We start from the raw sequence: 24,459 nt of genomic DNA, 5'->3' as shown, positions 1-24,459 counted from the left end.
GCCCCGCCGCCGTTCCCCCTCCCCTGCCCGCCCCCGGCCGTGGCGTAGCCGGGCTCGGTTTCCGTGATAGCTGCGAACGGGGCAACGCCGCTCCGGGTGCGTGCGGGAGCCCGGCGGTGGAAGTGAACGCCATGGAGGAGACGGCGGCTCGGACTCTCCGCCGTCCTTATTAGAGCCGCCGCCCAGCCCAGCTGGAGCCATGGACAAAGCCGACAAGGTGCGGGGGGGGCGGGCTCGGCGCTGAGCGGAGCCGTAAACAGCTGCGGCGGGAGGGGGCAGGGACGCCCCGGCGCCGCGGTGAGGGAGGGGGCGAGCGGCGGGGAGGGAGGGGAAGAGGAACGGGAACGCAACGCAAGAGAACACAACGGAGCGCAGCGCTGGGGCGGCGGCCCGGTTCTGTCAGACCCGCGTCCGTCAGGCCCGTCCCGTCAGGCAGCAGCCCCGAGCGGAGGAGCAGGGCGCGGCTCGCGGCCTGCCGAGGCTTGCGGTGCGGGGGGAACCGGGACCGGTCGTGAAGGGAGGGGGCTGCCGTACCTCCCCGCTGAAGGAAGGCTCCTAGGGGCGTTTTCAAGGTTGGGAGCGGGAGCTCGGCGTGTGCTGGCCGGGTTGGTAAGGCGGGCTCCGTGCCCTCTGCTGGGGCGGCAGGCGGGGCGCCGGGCTCCCCCGGGGGCGGCAGGCAGAGCCCGACCCCAGCCCCGCCGAGACTGGGCTTGCTCCGTCTGGGAAGCCTTGGGCTTCTCCCCTTGCTGTTGGCAAAGGGATGTAAAGCTCCATTTTGGCCTTCTCCCTCCTCTTCCTTCAGGCTTTGTTTTAAGCCTATGGAATAAGTGCATTTAGTGACATTAAATTTGAACCTGCCTCGTCAGTAGAACAGGCTTCTGGAGAACTTCGCAGCGTGAGAGACATGTTGGTCTTGTTGAAATACTGTGAATACCGGGTTTGGGTTGAGGTTTTCAGTGTTAGGACATAGCTGATGGCCTCGGCTGGTTACCTGTTTGGGAAAGAGTTAGGCATAGCTCACTGATTCAACAAGTTGTTATTTTTTTCGGCGTTTAACTTGGTGTTGTCAAGGTAATCGGTTTGCATTGTTCTGAAGACCCTTCAGGTTGTAGGTATGGAGAAATTTAAGCTGGCACTTATAAGTCCATATGATTTGTTACATATATGCAATAAAATGTTTCATCATTGGGAGGTGAAAGATGTATCTGAAGTGGATGTTATGATCCATAACAACCTGATCTTAGTTGTGAGCTTGTGCTTCAGAGGAATGTATTGAAAATTCGAAAATTATTGCACTGTTTTTGTAGTTTCTAGCTTTGGCATGTGCAGGGGTTCTAATACTAGGGTTAATAAAATAATACAAGCTCCTGGAGCAAAGTAGATATCGATAGAATACACACTATAAAGATAAAGTGCTTTTTATTTTGAACATGTGTCTGAGAAAGTTAGTGAGCAGTGTATCTTATTACAGTGTGGCTCCCACTGTGTCTGTCTTATCAGGCTTTCTGGGGTGATAATGATTTGAAACTCTTTTTTGTGCTTTCTTATTTGCCTTCCTGTAGAAAAGCTGATGTGGTTCTGTGAAATTTACATTATATTACATTACTAGTATGGTCTGCTTTCTGTTTTAAAATATTGGGAATTGTTGTGTGGTTTTTCACACCTCCCCCCCCCCCACTTTGGTTCATCTCTCATTAGTACTGCACTACAGTTTGAAATATTTATTCCTTGTTGTTCTAGCTCTTCTTTCCAGAGGTTCACACACATGCCTTATCAAACCCTTCTCCTTTCATTGGAAATAGTTCATGAAAGCTGAGAATCATTGTGTTATTCACAGTGTAAAGTGTTGACTTCTTGTGATTGTCTTAACTAAGTGCAGTATTTCAACTTGGAAGTGCAGCTGAGCTCTTTGAAGCAGGAACCATCTTCTTGTTTGTTGTTTGCAGCATATCTAGTCCTGTTGGTTCCTTATCCCTCTAGGCTTCTAGGCAAATAATTAATACCTGGTGAGTTTGTAAAATGATTCAAGTATCTTGCTGCTTTTGTCTTCTCATTATACAGAAGCATCTTGATTAGGAGTTCTCTAAATGTTTTGGTTTTTAAACCTTTTGTGCTGCAAGAGTTGAACGTAATCTCCTTTACCAGTGTAGTGTTTGGTAAGGTTACATCAGATTTGGGTGCTGTCCTATGTTTTCTTTGATTTAGGTTGGTTTCTGCACCTGTATTGCATGGCATCTGATAAATGAATACTAAGGTATGCAGATGTGTGTTAACAGTACTTAACTTTTTCTCCCCATCCCCCCAGAATGCTTTCTTAGCCACTATATGGTAATTGTACATGCTGATGGGAATAACTACTATAGGATTGGAATATGAGGGAGCAGGAATGTTGAGTTACATTTAAAATATATCATTTCATGAACAAAGGGGGATGGCAAATGTTTTTGATGGGGAATGTCTTTGAACAGAGCTTTGGGGTGTTGGTGCAGTAAATCAATATGAGATGTCATGCACCAAGAACATTTGGACCCCTAAATGGCAAAAAGATGTCACTTGTAGATTGCCCTTCAAGTTTCTGTTACTTAAATTTTGATATGGCTTTGCTTGTTATAATGCTGTCAGTGTTATTTTTGGATGCTGATGTAGAAGAAAATATAATGAAGCTGTTTAAAAACAATAAAGATAGGATATATTAAGATTTTTGTGGTGGCTGTGGAAGTTCACTTCTGTCTACACTAGAACTAAAACTGTTCCCACTAAAAAGTGAATTGGTTTCAGCAGTGAAGTGTAGGCTATTTTTCTGTAGGAGAGGAAAAAAAGCTCAGTATGTGACCTCTGGTACTTCTTATTGAAGTTGGTTGTGGTAGAAAACTAAAGAGAAGACTTCCCTCCTCAAAGGTACTGCTGTGCTTTGATTTAAGTGTTATACATTTGTCTTGCCTTATGATTAGGAGATTTGGTTCCATTAGTGCAATTGAGAAATCAGGTGAAGTTGCAAAATCAATCACCTGTGTTTTGTATTAGTATTGCTTAAAGACAGGCTGTTCTGCTTGGCTCTACTATTCTTGACCATTCAACAGTTGGCTTGATAACATACTTGCTGGAGTAGTAGATTTTGATCAATATTTTATGTTCTTTATTCTGTCCAGTTTTTTTTCAGTGTTTCCTACCCTTGACAGAATTTTCAGCTGAGACAAACCAGAAAGGGTCAATTTTCCTGTTCTATATGTTTTGCATGTTGCTGTCTTTAGAACCTTGAAAGTGCAGAAAAATTTTGGTTTTGTAGGAGTTTTCTATAATGTTCTTGGTAGAACATAATCTCTGGTGACTTAAAGAGTTCACATTAAGTCAATAATATTTTAACTTTTTGATCACAAATTTATTGATCACTGACTTGTTTGTGGAGATGAGGAAGCTGATTGACACGGATGGTTTGTATTAACACTTTTTAGTATGTAGGCTACAAAGCACTCAAATGTTATTACAAATGTTACCTGGTAGTGTGAGTTTAGAAGTCTGTATGTACTGTTAAATGGGTAAACTAGATAAGTGAAGAGGATACAATTGGCAGCTTTTATCTTTGAACAAACTTTGTATTTTATTTTTTTCTAGAATATTCCAGTTTTGAGTTTAAATGTGCCACTTGCTTTTTTTCTACAGATACAGAAAAATTGTTTTACTTATCTTTGTTATATCCTGAGCTTGGCACTTTCTTCTGTGAAAGCTAGGACAGTTATGCATCGTTCCCTTGTTACGAGCCAAGGGAAAAGGGAAAGACTGACATTGTAGTGTATTTTCTTTAAGTGTTGTATTGAATATCATGTTTAATCTAAATAGGGAGGATTGAATTTTGTGCTTTGTTCAATGGCCTGCTGCTGGTGTTTCCAGTTGGACTGCATATTTACCATTCCTGAAGTATCTGCCACTTAGAAGCAACTAATTATAGGAACAATGACTTCCATATTTGTAAAGTTTTCTTAAAATAGATTAAAAGTGACCTGTCTTACTATTAAAATTACTTTTAAATTACAAAATTAAAAATTCAAAAGTAGGATTACGTTAAAGAAAAAAAGTAATTTGAGCTGTGTTTTTATCTTACATTTATGATGAGACTTCTTATTTCCAAACTTGGAGAACGTAAAACAGCTGATTTTATTGTCACCCTCTGATATGTGACATGTGTCTTATTTTCTCACCCTGTAAATGTTAAGATTGACAGCCAAGTGTTTTCTTCCAAGAGGCCAAGCTGACAGAGACCTTATTTAATGTAAAATGCTGAATGACATTAAACTACAATGAACAAAAACTTTTCTAAGATTAAGCATACAGTGCTATAACTGTAGGACAGAGTTTACCAGTCTGTTCCTGCTTGTGTCATCTTCTGTCTTTGCAGCTGTTGAATACTACAGTAGCTTTTACATAGGAAACAAAGGGTCACTTCAGTATATATGCTGTCTTGAAAGAGTTGTAATTGTTGGACTGAAATATGTAATGACCTATTGCAAAACAGTTTGTAAATTGAAACTAGGAATATCTACAAAGGAGACTTCTCTATAAATATTGCTTTATTTTGAAGGAGTGTGCTTCTATTAATAGGCAGCTGATTGAAAATCTGATGTTTCAGTGTAGCTTAAATTTATACTTGGAATTGAGCTTAGTTATCAAAGGTCAGTTTCAATAAAAGCTTTGTTTAGCTTTGTGATGTGAAAGGTTGAATAAACATGAATAAGTTGCACTCCAAAATAGAATTAAGTTTGGTCTTGCAATATTTGCCTTTAGATTGCCTGATTAAAAACATATTACTTGGTATTAACTATTTAATGTCTGACTCTACGTTTGCTGATGTTAAGATGGGTTCAGGCTAGAGTAAATCTAAATGGTTGGAGAGCAACTGGAGCATAAATTAGTATTACAAGTGCATTTCTGTAAAGAATAGGAAAAGTGTAGGAGGCCTCCCCGAAATTCTTCAGCTTTTGAGAAATCTTTGTCTTGTTTTGTTTGCTTGTGGTTACACACCAGTGGCAGGATCAGTCCTGTGTCTTTATTATGCCACTATGGGTAGGCTAAGTATGTTATGAGCTGTACAGAAAACAATAATTAAATATATCAGCCGATTGCTCTGTCATAGGAATAGTTAATTGTTACCTGGATAAGAGAGTGGGCTACAGGAAAGGAAACATTAAAGTTGTACTTCTAGTTTGGACATCTCTGACTTGTTTGAATCTAGCAAAACTAAGCAGAATAAATCAAGTGAAATTTTTCTAAATTTGTAAGGTTATGTGATACCAGAGTGTTGTGGTCTTGTGTTGTTTTTTTATATTAAAAAACAACCAACAACAACAAAATGTACCCAAAACTCCAACAAAGTAACAAACAAGCAAAACACAACAAAAGCAAACACACACACACACACACACACACCCCAGAAGTTGTAAAATCCTTTTTTTTTTTTTTTCTGAAAAGATGTGAATAAATCAAATTTTATCCAGAATACTTGGACAGAAAAGTAAGGTAGAGATTATCTTCATGAATAACAAGAAATACTTTGCTATGGCAGCCTTACTTACGGGATTCATTCAGCCCCTGCTTTGATCAGTTACATCTCATTTTTCTGATGCTTGATATGGAAGACTGCTCTCTCATAATATTAATACTGAATGGTGATATAATACAGTAGGACAAAAGTCATTGTAATGAAACCATTCTGCACGTGACTTGCTGTTAAGGAACGATTTTTGTAGTTCCGCATTAGTATCCCAAAATAGCACAGGGGAAGAGCAGGCAGCCAAACAGGAAAGACCTTTAAAAGAGAGAATCTTGTCCCAACCTGAATGACAAATAAAATGTTTTGATTATTTCCCAGCCAGTACTAGAGTGGTTTATAATTAGTGTCTTGGCTGAAGTTCACTTGGTGTATTGCTGGGAGATGGTGACCAGCAGATTAGGACTAGTTGGTTGAAAATGTTCAGTGCTTCATTGAATATCCCCTATTGCTAAAGCACTCATCCTAGTTTGTTGAATTTTCTATGGGTGAACCACTCTTGGTGTCTCCCTTTAAATTTTATGCCATTGAGTTTGTAGGGCAGCCAGAGCACAATCTATTCTCACACAAATATTTTTGCCTGGCATTCTTGGAGTAGCATGAAAAAACCCTCTTTGCTTACAGGGAGGGATTTGAGTGCTGCTATTTGTCACTTATTACCTGATTGCTGTACATCAGTGCTTGACAGGGGTTTTTTGTTTGTTTTAATGAATGTGTTTTTCCCCATAGTGCTGTGTATTCAGGTGATTCCCTCAGTGTTTTGCAGAGGAGAGGTGATTCCCTCAGCTGCTGAGGGATGTGCCCAAGCCCAGAGGTTAAGCTCTGGGTAGAGCAATTTGATTTGTTGCTGCTGCAACTGCACCATAGCTGTGCCTCTGTGACCTCAGGAGCTGAAAAAAAGATTTAAAGTAGAAGGAGAGAACATTCACCTACTACCTAATGATTGAAAAATGCATTTAGTAGTTGCACTGTAATGCATACCTTGATGCACAGCAGGTAGTGAACTTTTTGTGTTGGTGCTTGTAGCCCTAAGATTTTTCAGAACAGTAATTTTAACACTTTTCTTGACAGGTATACTGCATGCACCTTATCACCTGCTAAGACATACTTTTCCCCCTACCTGTCACTCCAGTTCCACTTTTATCCTTTTATTAATCTTTTAGATGTTTTGGTTTTGTTTTTTAAAATTCTGTTAAAACTTCTGATCTCTTACCACTGCAATTTTATCTGTAAATGACTGGTGTTCTTACTACATAAGCATGGTAAAAGCAGAGGCTCGTTTTGCTTTAAAGAACATTTCTGCTTTCCCAGCACACTTTGAGAAGTCACAGAATCACAGAATCAGATGGGTTGGAAAGGACCTCTGAGATCATCAAGTCCAACCCTTGATCCACTGCCACTGTGGTTACCAGACCATGGCTCTGAGTGCCACATCCAGTCTTTTTAAAAACCTCCAGGGACAGAGAACACAGAGAAGGTTCTCAATAAATAATTAAAAATAAATGTGGACTCTATATGTCATGTTTTTTGCTACCCTGCTCCACATTTTTTCTGAGTTCCCAGTTAAATAATACACAGTTTTGGCTTTGGTCACTGTGGCTTGCAGAATATCCTACCATCAAAGTTGTTAAGGATATAACTTTGATCTCAATACTTGCAGACATCCTGCAGACAGTGATCTCCTATCCTAAACAATGTTCCACTTAGAAAGCTTCCTCTTGTGTTTGTCGAGTTCATTTGTAGTTAGGCTTACAGTATTTGGAAAAAGTGAGTGTTGTTCAAGTAGAAATTATTTGGTGAACTGATGTTTACAGGAACCACTAATGGTGCAATTTGTGTTAATTCTGCATGAAGTATGAATTAACAATTAGGTAATGAAAGGGTAAAAATTAAATTGGCTGCAGACACTGTGTATATTCCTGCAGTTTAGTAGGAAGAGTTTGATTCCACTTGTGTAAGTCATCCAGATATCTGTTGCAGAATGTCTGTCTCCTCTAACTGAGGAGACATATCATGTCTGAGTGTCATATTTGGAGTTGAAAATAATGCACTGAGAAAAACTTTAGTTTAATTTTTGAAATGGGCAGAGAATCCTCATATTGCAATCATAAGTAGTACATGCTGAAAATAATTATATGTTATAAAAATACAATGCATCAGTCACTGGTTGTTATGATGATTTGATACGGAATGTAATGCTCATTAAAGATAGGGAGCTTTTAGTCTCAGCTGTGGGCTTTTTTTTTTTCCTCTCCTCTTTCCAAGAGTACATGACAGCAAAGTACTTAACAGTTGGTTTTCAACTCATTTGGTGAATTACAGTGTAACTCATGGTCTTAGTAATTTACTTCATTATGATTCTATCTTTTACTCAGTAATTAAATTTTCTTGTATGTAAGTGTGTCAGACTAACTAAACAAAGATCCAGCACTCTGCATGAGTGGGTCTTGCCCTCACTTTTCCAGTCTGAGACACTGAAGTACTTACTCACCAAGTAAAAGTGGCTGCTATTACTGACTGAACAACTGTATTTTCAAAACATTTTTGGACTTGCCCCTCCCACTTCCTCCACCCCCATGCTGCTAACTAAAAATGGAATATTATTTAACAACCAAAAAAAAAAAATGGGGTTTTTAAAATACCTTTCTAGGTTCAGATATTGGACAGTAGAGCTGCCTCTGGGTGGATTGGGGATTTGATACTGAGCAAGGACATGGACTGGGAAGTATGTGGCAGATGTGGGGCTACTTGCTATATTTTTAGAGATCACATTGTTTAATTTTTCAGCTTATGTGGAGGTCCTGCAGGTAGTGGCAAAGTGAAAAAGACTATGCTCAGCACATCAAACCCTCTGGCTCTCCTCCTCATAAAATAAGAGCACGTACTTGTACAGATTATTTGTTGGAGTTGGAATTTTTTCTTGGACAAATGGAAGGAAAAGTTTCTGGAGTTCTTGCCTGCTTTAGAGAGAATTATCTTAGAAATTGGTATTCAATGAAATACTAATTTGAGACAAATAAGAGATACTTTTGGAAATGGAACTTGTAATGGAATATAGAATGTAATACAAGTATACCTTGTATTTGCATTTGTCTTATTGAATAGAGCACTTTCATTGTTTAAGCATAAGATCCAGCTGTTCTGTACATAACCAGAAGTATGTGTAAAATCTCCTTATGAAGTTTTGAGAATGCTTTCAGGATGAGGGGAGATACCTTCCTTTGAAAGCACAGTTCGACACTTATTTCTGTTTCTTCTTCATGGCAAAATGTACTTAACACACAAAATATTCTTAACATATTAAAATGTTGAAATTGTGCATATGAAATGTGTGTTTCTTTTATGTTGCAACACTTATTTTAGCATTCAACTTGTGTTTTGCTCCTGAAAAGAAATCTTTTATAATTGCCTATGAATGTGGTCACTTTTATAGAGCAGGCCAGGCATTACCACCTCTTCCATATGGTGGTTTCACTTCTCAAAGCCTACACAGCTGTGCTTCACCTACAATGCTAATTTGACTTCTTGCTGTGCTTAGACTGGTGCATCCTCTGCAAGATCTGAACTCCGGTCCCTTTTAAATTAATTAGTGTTTATATTGCACTTTGAAAATGTAAATGTTAAGAAAAGTGCTGTGTTAGTCTGTATTACACCTTGTGTTAATTGGGTGGATGAATGTTTTCTACCTCGCCTCTTTCAGTTTATTCCAGAAATCCTGTAGTCTTCTGCTATTTGTGGTAATTACCATACAGCTTTATGAATCTAAACTTCTCAGATAATTTTTAATTGTATTTAATGATGATACTGTCTTTTTTTTTAAGAATGTCAAGCTGTCAGCTGAAGTAGAACCATTTATTCCTCAGAAGAAGGGTCCAGAAACACTGATGATACCAATGGCGCTTCCTAATGACAGTGGAGGAATTAATGGCATGGAACCAACTCCCATCCCTAGCTACTTGATCACTTGCTATCCATTTGTACAGGAAAACCAATCCAATAGGTAATAACTGGCTGCGGTCTTCATGGAAGATGGGCTATTTTAAAATGAATTTAAACTTCTGATATACTTGAGTCAGTGACTGTTGACTGTATGTTCGTTTTGTTTGCTGTATTTAAACTTCTGACCCTTTGTGGCTGGGGATGAAGTTTCTCTGTCTGTAGTCTTTTTGTACTTAGTTCCTTCCCTCTGCTTGTCTTTATTCATATTCTTTGCTGCCTCTCTTTCCCTGGCTGCAGAGGTCTGGTGCAAATCTCTCTCAAAGTCACCTCCTGTGCTCTCGCATCTTCCAAGGCAGTCAGAAGATCTGTCTCTGAATCTCTGACGCTGAAGGAAGATTCCAAGTGTCCAACTTGGATCCTGCCATGGCTAAACAGTATGCAGCTGACACTTGGTATTGAGTGCAGCTCTATTTAGTTTTCTTTGTACAATCAGTTATAATACATGGAGTTTGGGACCTCTTTCTTCTAGCCTAAGTATGTTGTTCACTGAATACACAACTGCAATGTTGATTATTTTATGTTGAAGACATAAGTAGTTATTGCTGTTTGGTTTTGAAAAATGTGGCCAGTGTTTGCTTAGGACAGCACTTTAGTACTGCTGCGCTTGAATGGGTAAGAACAAAAGTAATGCTCTTGCAATTGCCTGCTGCAAATCTGTAAAATTATCCCAAATTTTTAGTTTTCCTATTCTCTTTTCTCCACTATTTGGGCTTCTGTGTAGACGGTCTCTTGGGGGTTTGAAGTGAAATAGAATGGGGTGCATAGTTTTCGAGGGGGTTGTCTTGTAGTATGTTGTATCACAAATAAACACAGGAAGAAGTCTCCACACTGGGTGTCAGTGGTAGGTTTGTAATGCTTGTTTTCCTGTGAGCTTCTTGAGGCCTACATTTTCATAGAAATTTTGAAGCTCTCATCTGTTGAATGTTGCTGTTCTACACGTCTGTTATCTTGCCTCGTGCAAGCTTAGGTATATACTTAGGTTATATGTGTCTAAAACAGTGAAATTGTAATGGCTCTGATGTACTTGTCAAAGGAAATACCTACATTTTATTTCTAAGCTTAATATCAGAAATTTAATAAATTTATGCAAGTGTGAGATCAACAAAGATAGCTCTTTTGCACTTAGTGTAGTGTGAGCTTGTGAATCATTTAATTGCTATCTTTAAGAAGCCCTAATAAATTCGAGTTATGCAGTTACTAAAAGCTATTAGCTCACGAAACAAAGGAGTTGTGTTTTTTTTTTTTAAGGGGGTGGTAGAGGTCTGAATCTCCTTGACAAGGAAAAACTGACTGAGCAGCTGTCTGTGGTTTTGATTTTACAGACAGTTTCCATTATACAACAACGACATCAGATGGCAGCAACCCAACCCGAATCCTGCAGGACCATACCTTGCATATCCTATAATATCTGCACAACCACCTGTTTCTACAGAGTATACATATTATCAGCTGATGCCAGCACCATGTGCTCAGGTCATGGGTTTCTATCATCCTTTCCCTACCCCATATTCTGCACCCTTTCCAACAGCAAATGCAGTAAACACAGTCACTACAGAATGCACTGAACGTCCCAGCCCGTCAGGCCAGGTCTTCCCGTTATCCAGTCAGCGGAGCAGAAGCAGTAACAGGGGACCAGTCATTCAAAAAGTAAGTCCATTTCTTAGTAGGATAAGTAGAACTGTATAAAGAAATAGCTTTGCACAGGAAGCATGCATCTCATTTGAACAAGAGTAGGTATGTCAGCAGTATCAATGGAAGGAAAGGTGGGCAGAAGAGGTGTTAATTGGAATGTAGCAAAGCTCTGCCTACAGAGATGTTTTGTTGTAATATACTTGGAGAGTTTATAAAGCCTGTTTATAATATGGGAAACTTCCTTCCACTGCCTCTCAGCTAGTTTGGTCTGAGATGAGAATTACTTCATTAGAGAATGAAGTACATCCATACATTCTCTACCTTTTTTGATATTTCTACATCATAACCAACAGTTCATGGAGAAAAAAACCTGTGAAAGATGTTAACAAATAAAATATTGCTATGAATATTTTCCTTAATTTCGTCTTGCAACATGTTGCTTCTGTAGAGAGCATTGGAACTTTTAATTGCTTTGTTTTATTACAACTACGAAGTCAAATCATATGACTTGCTTGTATATTTGGCTGATCTTTTAAAACAGCAACAGCAGTTACAGACGCACATAAAAAGTAAACGTCCTCCAGTGAAAAATGTTGCCACTCAAAAGGAGACAAGTTCATCAGGTCCTGAGAACAGATCAAAGATTGTTTTGTTGGTTGATGCATCACAGCAGACAGGTAATTTCTTTCTTCTGTTCTGAATGTTCAAAAGAGCTAGTCCTACATGTCACACAGTCTTTTCTGAAAGAAGATTGGCCTTGTCTAAATGTGGCTTTTAAGAGAAATCTTGGCAGATCAAAAAGATAATAAAGAAAAGGTGCTTATGGTTGCAGAGAGCTACTCAATATGTCACGTCAGAACGTTGAAATTATACGATACTCCTGTAGAGACATTGCCACTGTCAAAACCAGACTCTTTGTGAAGGAGCTGATTATTGATAGTTGAACCTAGAATTAATTGGTTAAAATTCAGTGCTCATTTTAACTTTATTAAAAGGATATTGTTGTCATGTACAAAGACTTGGATTTTTTCCATTTGTTTTTTTTTATCTGTTTTTTTCCTTTTTTATCTGATTTTTTCATGTCTTTTAACAATTTTCTCAAGTGATTCTATTTTCATTGTCTCTTGTAGATTTTCCTTCAGACATAGCTAATAAATCACTTTCTGAGAGTGCCTCTACAATGCCCTGGAAATCCAAAGGCAGGCGCAGAAGAACTTCTCACCCTGCTGCAGAGTCCTCCAGTGAGCAGGGTGCCAGTGAAGCAGACATTGACAGTGACAGTGGCTATTGTAGTCCTAAGCATGGCAATAACCAGGCTGCAGCCATGCCTTCAAGAAATACAGATTCTTGTGCAATGAATGTATGTAAACATAAGTTAGTAGCTCAACTTTATGTTACAGACCACGAGGGGGGGGAAAATTAAAAAAGATTTTTTTTTTCTGTTTCAGGTTGTGGAACCATCCGTAAATACAAGTAAGCATTGCCTTAGCTGGTGAGCTACTTAAAAATTGGCTGGGTCACTTTCATATTTTTGCTTTGTATCTTGCTAGGAGCTCTCACACCAATTCCAGCATGCTACTCATAACTGATCAATACTTCTGAATATGTGTCTTTCCTGTGATTTCCATGACCTCCACCAAGACCCCCTGTTGCTTGTTGAATGAAAAAGTATCTATCACTAATGATCTATCAACAGCTGCCTTTCTTCTAAGAATTAAAAAAGCTAGAGACTCCAATGGAAGCACTCAGACAAAGCTGTGCTTCTGTTGTATTTTATCCTGAAGCTTCTTTACTCTATTGGACTGCAGTTTGTACCTAGATAGTATGAGAGCCAAAGAGTTATCATTCTCTATTTGAGAAGTACTGATACTTTTTTAGAAGCTTTAAAGAAGTACTGTAACATGAACAAATATTTTGATTAGTCTGGTAGTAGTGGGTAATGCTAGTGGCTATTATTTGAGAATGGATGAAAATTGTTATCAAAGTGAACCTGAGAGTTCCTTTGTCTGACTGCTCTGTAGTGATTGGTTGTTGGCAATTTGAATATCCATCATCTGACTCTTCCATGAAGGTAATTCTGCTAGCTTATAGAAATAGCTACAGAATTAAATATAGTCAGAGAATTAAAATTTGAGAGAACTTAATTTGTATCAAAATCGTGTTGCAGACACTGGTGGCATCTGTACTGTTATGATGCATTCTGCCACACCAATTCATTTTTTCATAGCTGACACTTCTCTTTCAGATGGTGTAAGTTGGACTAATGTAAATTCCCAGGCAACTCAAAAGAAACCTTGGGTTGAAAAAACTCAGACGTTTTCTAGGGGTGGAAGGCAAGCTGAGCAAAGAAATAGTTCACAGGTAAGTTGTTAATGGTTCTAAAATTAAGATTTCTCTTTCTTGTGATATGTGCAAATAAAGAATTTGAAATGTATTATTAAATTAGCATACAAAGAATAATAAATGATAACTGTAAATGAGAAGTATTTCTTGAGCTAGTACTATATCATAAAACTATAAATAAAATAAAAAAAAATCATGTACTTGGCAAGGTTCTGCCTTGGGCCTGATTGTTGCAGGAATATACCTAGGAAAAAAATTCATATATGAAAGTAAGTTGTGAAAAAAAAAGACAACAAGGGTTTAGAAAAGTCAGTTAAGTTTTTGATCCATTCACACTTCAGAAAAAAAGAAATAATCTCAGACTTGCTTTAGAAAGTTTTAAATATGATGGTAAACTAGAATTCTCTGATCTCCTTCCTGTTGTCTCTGAAACTTCCTTTTTTAAATTTATGTAAGCATATCAAATTATTTAACATGCTTACTACTAATAAATGAATTTAAGTTGTTCTATGCTAAAACTTGTGAAACTTCCTTCAAGTGGAGCAGTATTTCTATAATGAGTATGTGATGAGAAGGTGGCCCTCCCAATTTTGGTAGTCTGGTTTTATTAGGGTGGAGGTGCAGAGGTGGACAGAGAAGACTGAAGCATCTGGCTTTGACTAATCATAGGTTTTGTTTTATTCAATTTACTGCAGACAAGAATTAGCTGAACTTGAAGTAGGAGCTTTATCATATATGTGTTATATGTGCAGATCTTTGTGAGCTAGCTTCTTATGTCTAGATTTTTAAGTGAAATTATTAATTTGTCTTGAATCTTACTGTTTGGTATCTGTGGGCTTATTATAGAAGGAAGCTCACTGTTCATTGTATCTGGCAGTGTAGCTGTTCTGAATCTTATTATAACCTGTAGTCAAATTAGAGGCTTTTAGAAGTCACTATGGCATTGGGAGAGTAGGAAGAACCAGATTTCCTTTCATCTAGTCTCAGTGTAGACTCTAAATCTGGCACTTACTTTAGATATTTAGAAACAAAGCTGGCACCAAGAATTTTAAATTAGGTTTCCCCAGCCAAATTCACTGTTCCTCAGGGCAGAATTGTCCCAGAAACTATTCTCCTTTGAAACTAAATTTGTACCAAGTCTGTAGGAAGTTTTCTGGAGAAACACATTAGTATGAGAGATCCAGAATATCACATTGAAGTCATGCCTTTTTTCAGCCTACCAGTCGTGCACATGAATTTCCAACGACCTTTCACATAATGAACAGATGAATTTTTACACCACTTATATACTGAGCTCTCTGGTCCTTAGAGAGCTCTTTTCCCGTGCTCTGTCTTAAAACACATACTGAGAAGCGAATAATTGCATGCAGAGTAATCATGCAGTGAGAGAAAGTTCTTGTGATCATGGTTACAGTTTCTCAGAATTCGTATCTGAGTTACATAGAATACATAGTTACAGAGCAGCTCTTAGGGTTTTCTTTGTTTGGCCAAAGGTACTTTTATATTTTTAAATTAGAAATTTAGAGATGAATGTATAAGCATATACAGTATTTAGCTTGGGCCAGGGGGGAATTACCAGATACTATCTGTAGAAAATGTTTCTACAGCTTTAAAAAAAGAAAACAACCAAACCTGCCCCACCCTCCCAAAAAACCCAAACCAGACACCTGTACCTTCTTAAGACAATCACAATCAGGTTTGTTGTTTTTGTTACTTTCAGTCCAGTTTCAGATGCAGAGACCACAGCACATCTTCAGAACGGAGGCAGAATTTGCAAAAAAGACATGAAAAACCTCTACCTGCAAGTCAGTCAGGGAGAACAGAGCAGAGTCCTGAACCTCTGTATTTTGAGGTAATGTTGCATGAGAACTGTTGCTGTGTTATCGTGATGCAAGGTGTGTGTGGAATAGGTCATTTCAACAGTGAGAACTTGAAAACCATCTGACTCCAAGATATACATACACGATAGTGTGCTAATTTATTATATGATGCTTTCATTGTGTACATATAAAGACTTGTATTTGGATGTTGTGTGAATTAAAGTGTAAGAATTTAGAGCCATCTGTGACTGACAAATACAATAAGCAACTATTGTGCAACTTTTTCTGTTCACTTGTGAACAAAACTTACTGTAATCACTGGTTTAGCTCCCCTCCTCCCTGGATTTCTTTAGTTTAAAACATAACACAATTTTTCTTTTTTTTTTTTTAAGTCCTTCTAGCTTATGTAGGACTTGAGGATTTGATTCGTTGATACTTTAAATGTGACGTTTTGTTCTGTTCTGCCCATTTTTAAATTTTTGTGTTGTTTAGGATGAAGATGAATTTCCAGAGTTAACTAGTGACAATGGCAAAAGTAGCAACATTCAGCAAAAGATTTCACCCAAAGTAGTAAGTAATTGCTCTTTTTTTGCAAGGCATTTTTAAATTAAATTTTGAGACTGCTTAATTTTTATGGCTTCTTACAAACCTCTGCTTCAATATTTACAAAGTGGTGATTGTGATGTTTTTAGGGAATTTGCACCACCAGCTTTGGGGTGCTAAAGGATTACAATTAAAATAAGTGGTGTTGAGAACTCATCTTAAAGCCTGCTAGATTTTTGTCTGCTCTGCTACTGGGTGAACTGTAAGATACATGCTGGACACTAAGAATCATGGAGTATCTCAGATTGGAAGAGACTCATAAAGATCAAGTCCATCTCCTAATTTTACCCTCTCACTGATGGCTTCTCACGAGTTCTGTGCCTTTTGAAGTCACATGCTAAATTTTGGGGGAACAGTAGATGCAACAGGATTTCTGAGTCTAAACTTGGTTTTAAGGATTGCCTACCTTTCTTCATGTTAATACATCAATTACATAATGGTAATTCTTTCTGACTCAAAGGGCTTGCACTCAGACTGATGCTTTGATGCAGACTCTTCTGAAAATTAAGTCTTCATATATGTAGTAAGGCTGCTGGCATTTAAAAATAGCCACAGCTTGTGTAGTTCATTCTGAAATGAAAATAAACAAGACTTTATCGGGTTTAAGGCTGTAGAAACAAGTGTCAGCAAGATGCTCTTTTAGTACCTGATCTACTTAAATACTTTGTTGCTTAACAGTGCATAAAGACTACTTAATCTATTTGGCTGCTTTCCAGGAAAGTCCTACACGAATCCTTGGGGGGGGAAAACAAACACTGCCTTACTTAGTAATCAGTCTGGGAAACCTTCTGTGAAGGCATAATTCGATATAAATATAATAACCTACCCATAAAAAAAATGAAATAAATGTAAGTTTCTAGTTTTACTGACTTCCTGTGTCATCTAGCTGTACTTGGTAATTGGGATGTCATACTGTTGACCAAAGGTACCGTTCATTTTGTTTCTGGACTTACAGTTTTCTTAAGGTCTTTAATTTTTAAATCCTAGTTGGATGACTTACCTGAAAATTCTCCAATCAATATAGTCCAAACTCCAATTCCCATTACCACCTCCGTACCAAAGCGGGCAAAAAGTCAGAAGAAGAAGGCCTTGGCAGCAGCTCTTGCAACAGCTCAAGAGTATTCAGAGATAAGCATGGAACAGAAGAAACTCCAGGTGTGTAGTGCAGCCCTCCTCAGTAGTTGATAAAGAGGAGTATCTGTCATCTGTTGATCCTCCTTATACTGTAACAGCGAGAATCATTTTGTAAAGGATGTTTTGTGGGCACTATTTCTCTATATTTCTCAACGTGCAATGTTTGTGTTATAGGAGGCTTTATCAAAAGCAGCTGGGAAGAAAAGCAAGACCCCTGTTCAGTTGGATCTGGGGGACATGTTGGCAGCTCTTGAAAAGCAGCAGCAAGCAATGAAAGCTCGTCAGATCACCAACACCAGGCCTCTCTCATACACAGGTATTTATCATGTGCTTGACTCTCACCAAATGCACTCTGTGACAAAATAAATGTGACTGATCTGAGAATCTTAAGTATACTTTTTCTATTAAGTTTCATTTTTTTAATATAACAGTAACAGAAACCTAAGAAGACTTTCTTAATTTCTAAAAAAGTCCACCAATATTGTCATCTTCTGACTGGAGTATGCAATGGTATAAGTCCATGTAGAACTGAGGACAACCTTCTCTTAAAAGACCCCCTGTTCAAAACTCAGGATTCATGTCTTGACAGTAATTAAGTGCTGAAATGAACACGTGAAAAGAACTGTAGCAGCTCAAACCAAAGATGTACTGCAAATATTACAGAATTCTCCTTGAAAGCAGCTTAGAGAGGATACCTGTGACTGATACAGAGAGGTGCTTCCCCAGGGTATTTTTCTTGCATTCTCAAACCAGATTTGTTCAAGCTATCCATCACTTCTCTCACATACTCTTAGTGTCCTTAAGGTCCAGTGGCTGTGAATTCTAACCATACTACACGCTGGGTTTTTTGTGACCTCGTAATTTTGTTAGCTTTTCTAGACTTTTTATTGTGAAGAGACTGAGCAATCATTCCCTGCTTTCCTTCTCTGTGATTCTTAGAGGTAGTTTCTCGCGTAGTCAGAAGAGTTCTACTCTACTTAGTTATTCCATTGTGGAAGCATGTCTTTTCCAATAATCACTATCTCTGTACTCTCTTGTAGTTCTACTGTATCTTTCTGAAAACAAGGAAAAGCAAACATGTACAGAACATTAAGTTACAGTTCCATCATGAATGTATGCAGTGGCTTAATTACACATTTTTGCTTGATCTTTATCAACACTAAACATTAGATCATTTTTTTTAATGCTTGGTGCTGAATAAGGAATTGACCTTTTTGTAGTCATCTATTACAGCCAATGAATCTCATTCCTGAGCAGTAGTGTGTAGCCTGGGGTCCATCGTTCTGTACATAGTTACCATTTTCCTTCTTTTATACTGCTTCATTTACCTGCTTTGAGTTTCAGTTGTGTTCAAACATCAGTTCAAGTTGGCAAAGTTACATCAAACAAAGCTCAGCAAAAGGGCAGTTGGCATTTTCATTGGAGACCATTTTTGTTTTATCTTCTTTCTTGCAGAAGGTACACTGAACTACATGCAGTGCACACTCATCTCTTTTTTACGTGTCAACTAATCAAATCATTGACAACTGAAAATCAATGTTTGCATAAATATTTGCAACTTACCTTAGTACTGTCATCTTACTAATAAAGCTACACATAGTAATTTGGAAGAGATCCCTTACCAGAATTAAAATAATTCCTTTCCTGGAAGCCATAGCTTCCTAAAATGTGCGGCTAAGTTGAAGAAAGCTTAAAACCATCTGGAAGTGACAATATCTGATGATGTAATTTTCCTGTCATTATGAACAGCATTTTTCCAAGGAAGGAAAATGCACTTTGAGAATACACCAGTGGAAATTCTGAAAGCAGTGTTGAAATGAAGCTGACATGTCTTTTGGTGAAACTAATATCTTTTTTGTATTTAGTTGGCAGCGCTGCTCCCTTTCATACCAAAGAATCTGCCAACAGAAAGTCCTTAACAAAGGGACAGCCATCTATGGGTTGCCTTAATCCTTTGGATTCAACTGCTCCAAAAGTGAAAAGAGGAAAAGAGAGGGAGATTGCAAAACTGAAACGCCCTACAGCACTTAAAAAGGTAAAACATGTCAACCCTGAAGTGTGCTGATCCACACTCTTACTTCAAAAATAATAACTGATGTTTTCATACTTGAGGACTAGTGACCATGAGCAATATAGTAAGGGAGTCATGAGCTGCTCCTTCTTGTTCCTGTTACACTGGTGGCCCTGTCCTTTGGATCCAAGCATGTTACGTAGCTTTTATGCTCCCATAATAAGTGGGAGGAGATACAAATCTATCTTAATATGGATTGCAAGGATCATTTTAACTATAAGCATCAGGACATATGGGGAAAAATTATGCAGTTTTTTCCAAGTTGTTGGATCCTAGTTTGTAGTTTGTAGTGCAATGTAGTGTGCTAATTGAAATTTTCCTACCATCTTTTAGAGATGGATATAGAACTTGAAGTAAAACCATGTGTTTTTAATTGAGTACATTTAGAAATAATTGGTTATATGCACATGCACACTTTAAGTAGGGATGTACAAGGAGAGTACAACGTGTAGCAGTCGGGTGAGAAAATATAAAAAAACCCTACCTTTGAAAAAGAAAGTGTGAAAAACTTTTTTTTAAAAAGTGTGAAAGTCACCTGTACTCATGGATCACATCTCTTGTCAAGATCACTTTATGATATGGGCAGTTACAATGTGTTAAGCTGTGTTTAACCTCAGCTTTGTGTTTAACCTGGGAAGTATAAAAAAAAAATGAAAAGGCAACTAGCCAATCTTCTGATATATCCATGATCCACTTCAGTTAGAGAAATTCACAGCTACCTTTTCAAAAAAGTTTTCTCAGCTCCTTGTTGTGAAAGCTTATTTATCATAGTAATACCAGTACATCCATGGCTGCTTACCTGCTCTTTTCTTTCTATAAAACAAAGGATTCTAATTCTAGTCATGGTACTTTGCAATGGTGACTAGTATTGCTGCATAGGGTGTTTTTTACAGGGATGAAGGTAAGAAATTGTTAATGAGTGTTATACATCAGAAAGAAGCTGTGCAAGTATTTCACCTGATGAAAAAACTGTTCATGTAGAAGAGTACTGAGTTATACCATCTGGTATCATAAAGTCTTTGTGATAAAAGAGGAAACAAATTATTTCAGGGTTGTCTATCCTGACGTGAGCAGGAAGGTTCAAAACAATTTGGCTAACTTTATTTTGTGTTTTGTTCTGTAAAATGGATATTTTTTTTTACAGGTATCTGTAATTTTCAGATACTGATAGCTGTTGGTTTTGTTCTTAGATTATTTTGAAAGAGAGAGAAGAGAAGAAAGGTCGTTTATCAGCGGACCACAGCATTTTGGGATCTGATGAACAGAAAGAGGTTCATATAAACTTGACTGCTGATCAGTCTCAGGAACTGGCCTCTCAAGAAGGTTAGTGTCTCTATCTTGCTAGTCTCCCTTCACTCCCACAGCAGCTGTACTGATCTGCTTATTTTAGTACTTTGACTTTCTCTTTATGCAACACAATTTTTACACAACACAATTTATTGATGTTATCTTCTATCTTTTTTTAACATTATGAAACACTAGAGATTAGAACCCTCCATTTCTAAGAAAATGTCTGTCCCTGAATAACAGAAGGCTCAGTGCAGTTTGGGTTCCAAGTACATAATGTCCAAATACAGCCTTTTAATTGATATCTTAAGCAGGTATTCCCAACACAGGCCAGAGTTGATAGTGGTTTTGATAAGTGGACAAAATGTGGCCTCTCATCAGCCATGCCATGTTGATCACAATGCTTTTTAACAATGAGCATACTGAAAGCTTTCCAGGTACAGAAGTTGCAAACTGTAAATAAGGTTTTCAATATAACATGTTCTCAAGTGCAGTGTCTGGACTGTCCATTTGCAGCAACAGCTCTAAGCAACTGGGAAACTCCAAAGAATTTTCAGTGCCTTTCACATGGGAGGGGTGGGGACAGGAAGGTGTCCAGATGTACTGCTTCAGAACATTCCTTCTGAATGGCTGACTTAACTTGACTGAAGAGTGTAAATCTTAAATATCCTAGGAGTAAGTTAGTTAAATAATAAATATATGAATAGTAAAGAATTACTGAAAGAAGTTGTAGCATTTAGGCAGGTTTTCCCTTCTGTTCTGCTCAGTTCTCAAACTAAGCTTTGTATATTTTTTAATTGATATTCATATACTGCTTACTTAACCACCCCATGTTGAGTGTTGGATATGTGTTTATTTTGCTTTTCCCTCTCTGAGCTACCTTCACACAGAGGAATAGTTTGTAGTGTTTTCAGAATATAATTTGGGAAAACCAGTGGAGAGAAACATGAGAAGTATGATGCTATTTGTTTGGGTTTTTTGTTTGGGTTTTTTGGTATGAAAATGTCTAATTTGTAATGTTTCAAAATTGTCTTTCAGAAACTGGACTAAGTATGCCTAGTGATACTTCACTTTCACCAGCAAGTCAGAATTCTCCATACTGCATGACTCCAGTGTCACAAGGTTCACCTGCTAGTTCTGGAATAGGGAGTCCAATGGCATCTTCTGCAATAACAAAAATTCACAGCAAGAGATTCAGAGAGTAAGAATTTTGCGTTATTAATATAAATCCAGGGCTTATACATCAGTCACCTCATCTTCCTAAGTGCAGATAGGTTTAGTAGATTTAGAAAGAGCTTAATGAATATAAGCAACCCTTTCATCAATAGAAGCTTATGCATATATTTGTTTTTGCTGTAGATGGATTGCTGCATTACAGGTTTGAGTGTTATATACATGCATAAATGTATATAGTGCATGTACACATGTGCATTGGATTTTCTTTTGTTGCTACAACAAATAAGCTTGATGGATGTATTTTCCTTTTTTTTAGAGGAAAGCTACATGCATGTTGGATGGGAAGAATACATATAAATGCTCAGAGTACTGTAATAGTCTATCTTATACATTACTGCTTTTTATTAATTATTACAGTGTACCAAATTAAGGAAAATAGTTGCTTATGGCACCTTTTGGAGTATTTCTTTGTATTTTTTAATACTCTTTTTGACTGACTTTTTGAGGTAAAGGATGTTACTGGCAATATAAATCAGTAACAGCATATGGTCTGATTTCAGTATCTTTTAAATAACTATAGCAGTTTAATGACTATTCTGAGGAAATGAAATTATTCTCATTTGGTGAAAGGCTCAATGAAATAGTATTGATTATATGCTATACTAATACTCAGTGCTTTTTGAATTGGCAGATACTGTAACCAAGTTCTAAGTAAAGAAATAGATGAGTGTGTGACTCTGTTACTGCAAGAGCTTGTCAGCTTCCAGGAACGGATTTATCAAAAGGATCCCATGAGAGCCAAAGCACGGAGGAGACTTGTGATGGGGCTGCGTGAGGTTACCAAGCACATGAAACTCAACAAGATCAAGTGTGTCATCATATCTCCTAACTGTGAAAAAATCCAGTCAAAAGGTATAAATGATAAAATAAGTGATGCGTTTAACTGTTTACAGTTTTCTTGTGCTGACTGGAAGTCCTGACTAGATTTGCAAGGGTGGGAAGCATTTTGTAGTTACTGCCCACGATATAACACTTGCAGAATCATTTGTGCAATTACCACTCCCCATTTATTCTTTTGTACTCCATTCTGGAAGAAACTTGTTCCTGAGGGGTGAATAGCTTAAAGAAAAATAAGATATTATGATACATACAATAGACTTCATTTTTATTCCATTCAGTCTTTGATGCACCTGGAGTTCTGATCTCTGAATGCTCTTGAGGAGGAATTCCTTAAGAACAGTATGAATTAGTTAGCCAAGCAACACATTTTGCCATGACCAGAAATGTAAACAGAGGCTTCCTGATATGTGAGAAGAGAAAAGTTGTGAAAAAATCTGTTTGAAGGTGTGTGAAGGTCTAAGAGAAAATGCAGAATATCACCTCGGTCAATACTCACTGTACTGAAATGTGTGGCTTCTTATCCTGTAGAACATAGTAGCTGGTGATGGTGTGTACTGAAGTTTTACTGATTACAGTTAAGATGGGATAGATTTATCTTGCCATAATATGACTTTAACTGACAAGATACCTCTTTGAAACTGCTTTCTTCAAGGTGGACTAGATGAAGCTCTATATAATGTAATAGCCATGGCACGGGAACAGGAAATTCCGTTTGTCTTTGCTCTTGGACGTAAAGCTCTTGGCCGTTGTGTGAACAAGCTGGTTCCTGTTAGTGTAGTGGGTATCTTCAACTACTCAGGTGCTGAGGTGAGTAATTCCATTCACATAAATGGCTGGAGTAAACAGTCTGATGGTTGAGAGTTCATTGTAGTTGATCCTTGTAGTTAAGAATTTGTTTGGCATGGGGAGTCTGCCTAATGAATAGGTGTTTGATAGTGGCCCTGGTTTATATGAGGGTATTTCAGTATTTTTGCAGAAGTGAAAGACCACGATGAACACTTTGGTTGCAACATCTCTGCAGCTTTCAAATAGACTTAAATGCCACCTGAAATGCTCTGGAAGGCTCAAGATTGTAAGGAAAACAGTATTCTTAAGTACGAAGTTACATAAACAAAGAGTGGTGTTTTTATTCTTAAATACAGGGAAGAACTAATTTTTGGTTGAAATAAAGGTGTTTGGTGTTACGTAAGCTTAAGGCTCGCTATCTAGTATAGCTTTGACTAAAAGGAGTAATTTAAAGTGAAAATTAATAATAAGAGCCACTGACTATAAAAACTGCTTTCATACTTAGGACCTATTTAATAAGCTGGTATCCCTGACTGAGGAGGCCAGAAAAGCATACAGAGATATGGTTGCTGCAATGGAACAGGAACAGGCAGAAGAAGCCCTGAAGAATGTCAAGAAGGCACCCCATCATATGGGTCATTCTCGTAACCCCTCTGCAGCAAGTGCTATCTCATTTTGTAGTGTGATCTCTGAACCCATCTCTGAAGTGAATGAGAAAGAATATGGTAAGTGGGTTAAAAGTTAATTTTCTAACTAAAAGCTAGAATTGTCCAAATGCTGCTTATTGCAAAGTATAGCTAAAAATACAACATTTCTTCGTAATTTATGGTCTTCTACAATTTTCAGGCTTAAGGAAAGATACATTAGTCTTCAGGTAGTTTTGTAAGTAGTTTTCTTTTTTCCCCCCCATGAACTGTATACAAAACTATTTTAATTTCTAATCCTCAGAAGTGTTACAGTTACCTAACTCATATCAGTGAGAAGTCTTCTCCATTTTTATTGAACCAGTGTAGAACTGGTACTGATCACAGAATTGATTGTTATTGAGGAGGAACTTATGTCAGAGGGTAGGAACTAAATTATTGAAGTCTCTGAAGACAGGATGTGTAGCTTAAATTTTGAAACTTGAGATGGTAATGAAAGATTACAGTGCAAGCAATAAGGTA

General features: G+C 37.8%; 1 protein-coding gene across 2 annotated transcripts in view; it reads left to right on the top strand.

Moving 5' to 3' along the window:
• Nucleotides 1–14: 14 nt before the first annotated feature.
• SECISBP2L (SECIS binding protein 2 like) overlaps nucleotides 15–24,459 on the top strand; it is a 29,344-nt gene continuing 4,899 nt past the window's right edge. The window contains exons 1-17 of one of the 2 annotated variants that reach the window (XM_071755254.1): nucleotides 15–217; nucleotides 9,364–9,542; nucleotides 10,864–11,188; nucleotides 11,715–11,850; nucleotides 12,304–12,533; nucleotides 12,622–12,646; nucleotides 13,419–13,534; nucleotides 15,237–15,368; nucleotides 15,829–15,906; nucleotides 16,927–17,094; nucleotides 17,248–17,389; nucleotides 18,939–19,108; nucleotides 20,335–20,467; nucleotides 21,470–21,632; nucleotides 22,299–22,519; nucleotides 23,160–23,314; nucleotides 23,799–24,018. In XM_071755254.1, coding sequence (XP_071611355.1) covers nucleotides 200–217; nucleotides 9,364–9,542; nucleotides 10,864–11,188; nucleotides 11,715–11,850; nucleotides 12,304–12,533; nucleotides 12,622–12,646; nucleotides 13,419–13,534; nucleotides 15,237–15,368; nucleotides 15,829–15,906; nucleotides 16,927–17,094; nucleotides 17,248–17,389; nucleotides 18,939–19,108; nucleotides 20,335–20,467; nucleotides 21,470–21,632; nucleotides 22,299–22,519; nucleotides 23,160–23,314; nucleotides 23,799–24,018 — 2,611 coding nt within the window. In that variant the 5' untranslated portion in view covers nucleotides 15–199. Of the gene's footprint in view, nucleotides 218–514; nucleotides 606–9,363; nucleotides 9,543–10,863; nucleotides 11,189–11,714; nucleotides 11,851–12,303; nucleotides 12,534–12,621; nucleotides 12,647–13,418; nucleotides 13,535–15,236; nucleotides 15,369–15,828; nucleotides 15,907–16,926; nucleotides 17,095–17,247; nucleotides 17,390–18,938; nucleotides 19,109–20,334; nucleotides 20,468–21,469; nucleotides 21,633–22,298; nucleotides 22,520–23,159; nucleotides 23,315–23,798; nucleotides 24,019–24,459 lie in introns of those variants that run through there. The other variant, XM_071755256.1, reaches the window with a different exon arrangement.

The sequence above is a fragment of the Heliangelus exortis genome, chromosome 11 (genome assembly GCF_036169615.1).
Source record: "Heliangelus exortis chromosome 11, bHelExo1.hap1, whole genome shotgun sequence".
In the NCBI taxonomy this organism is placed as follows: Eukaryota; Metazoa; Chordata; class Aves; order Apodiformes; family Trochilidae; genus Heliangelus; species Heliangelus exortis.
Note: the sequence above shows the minus strand (reverse complement) of the source record. Positions and strands in the feature narration are given on the sequence as shown.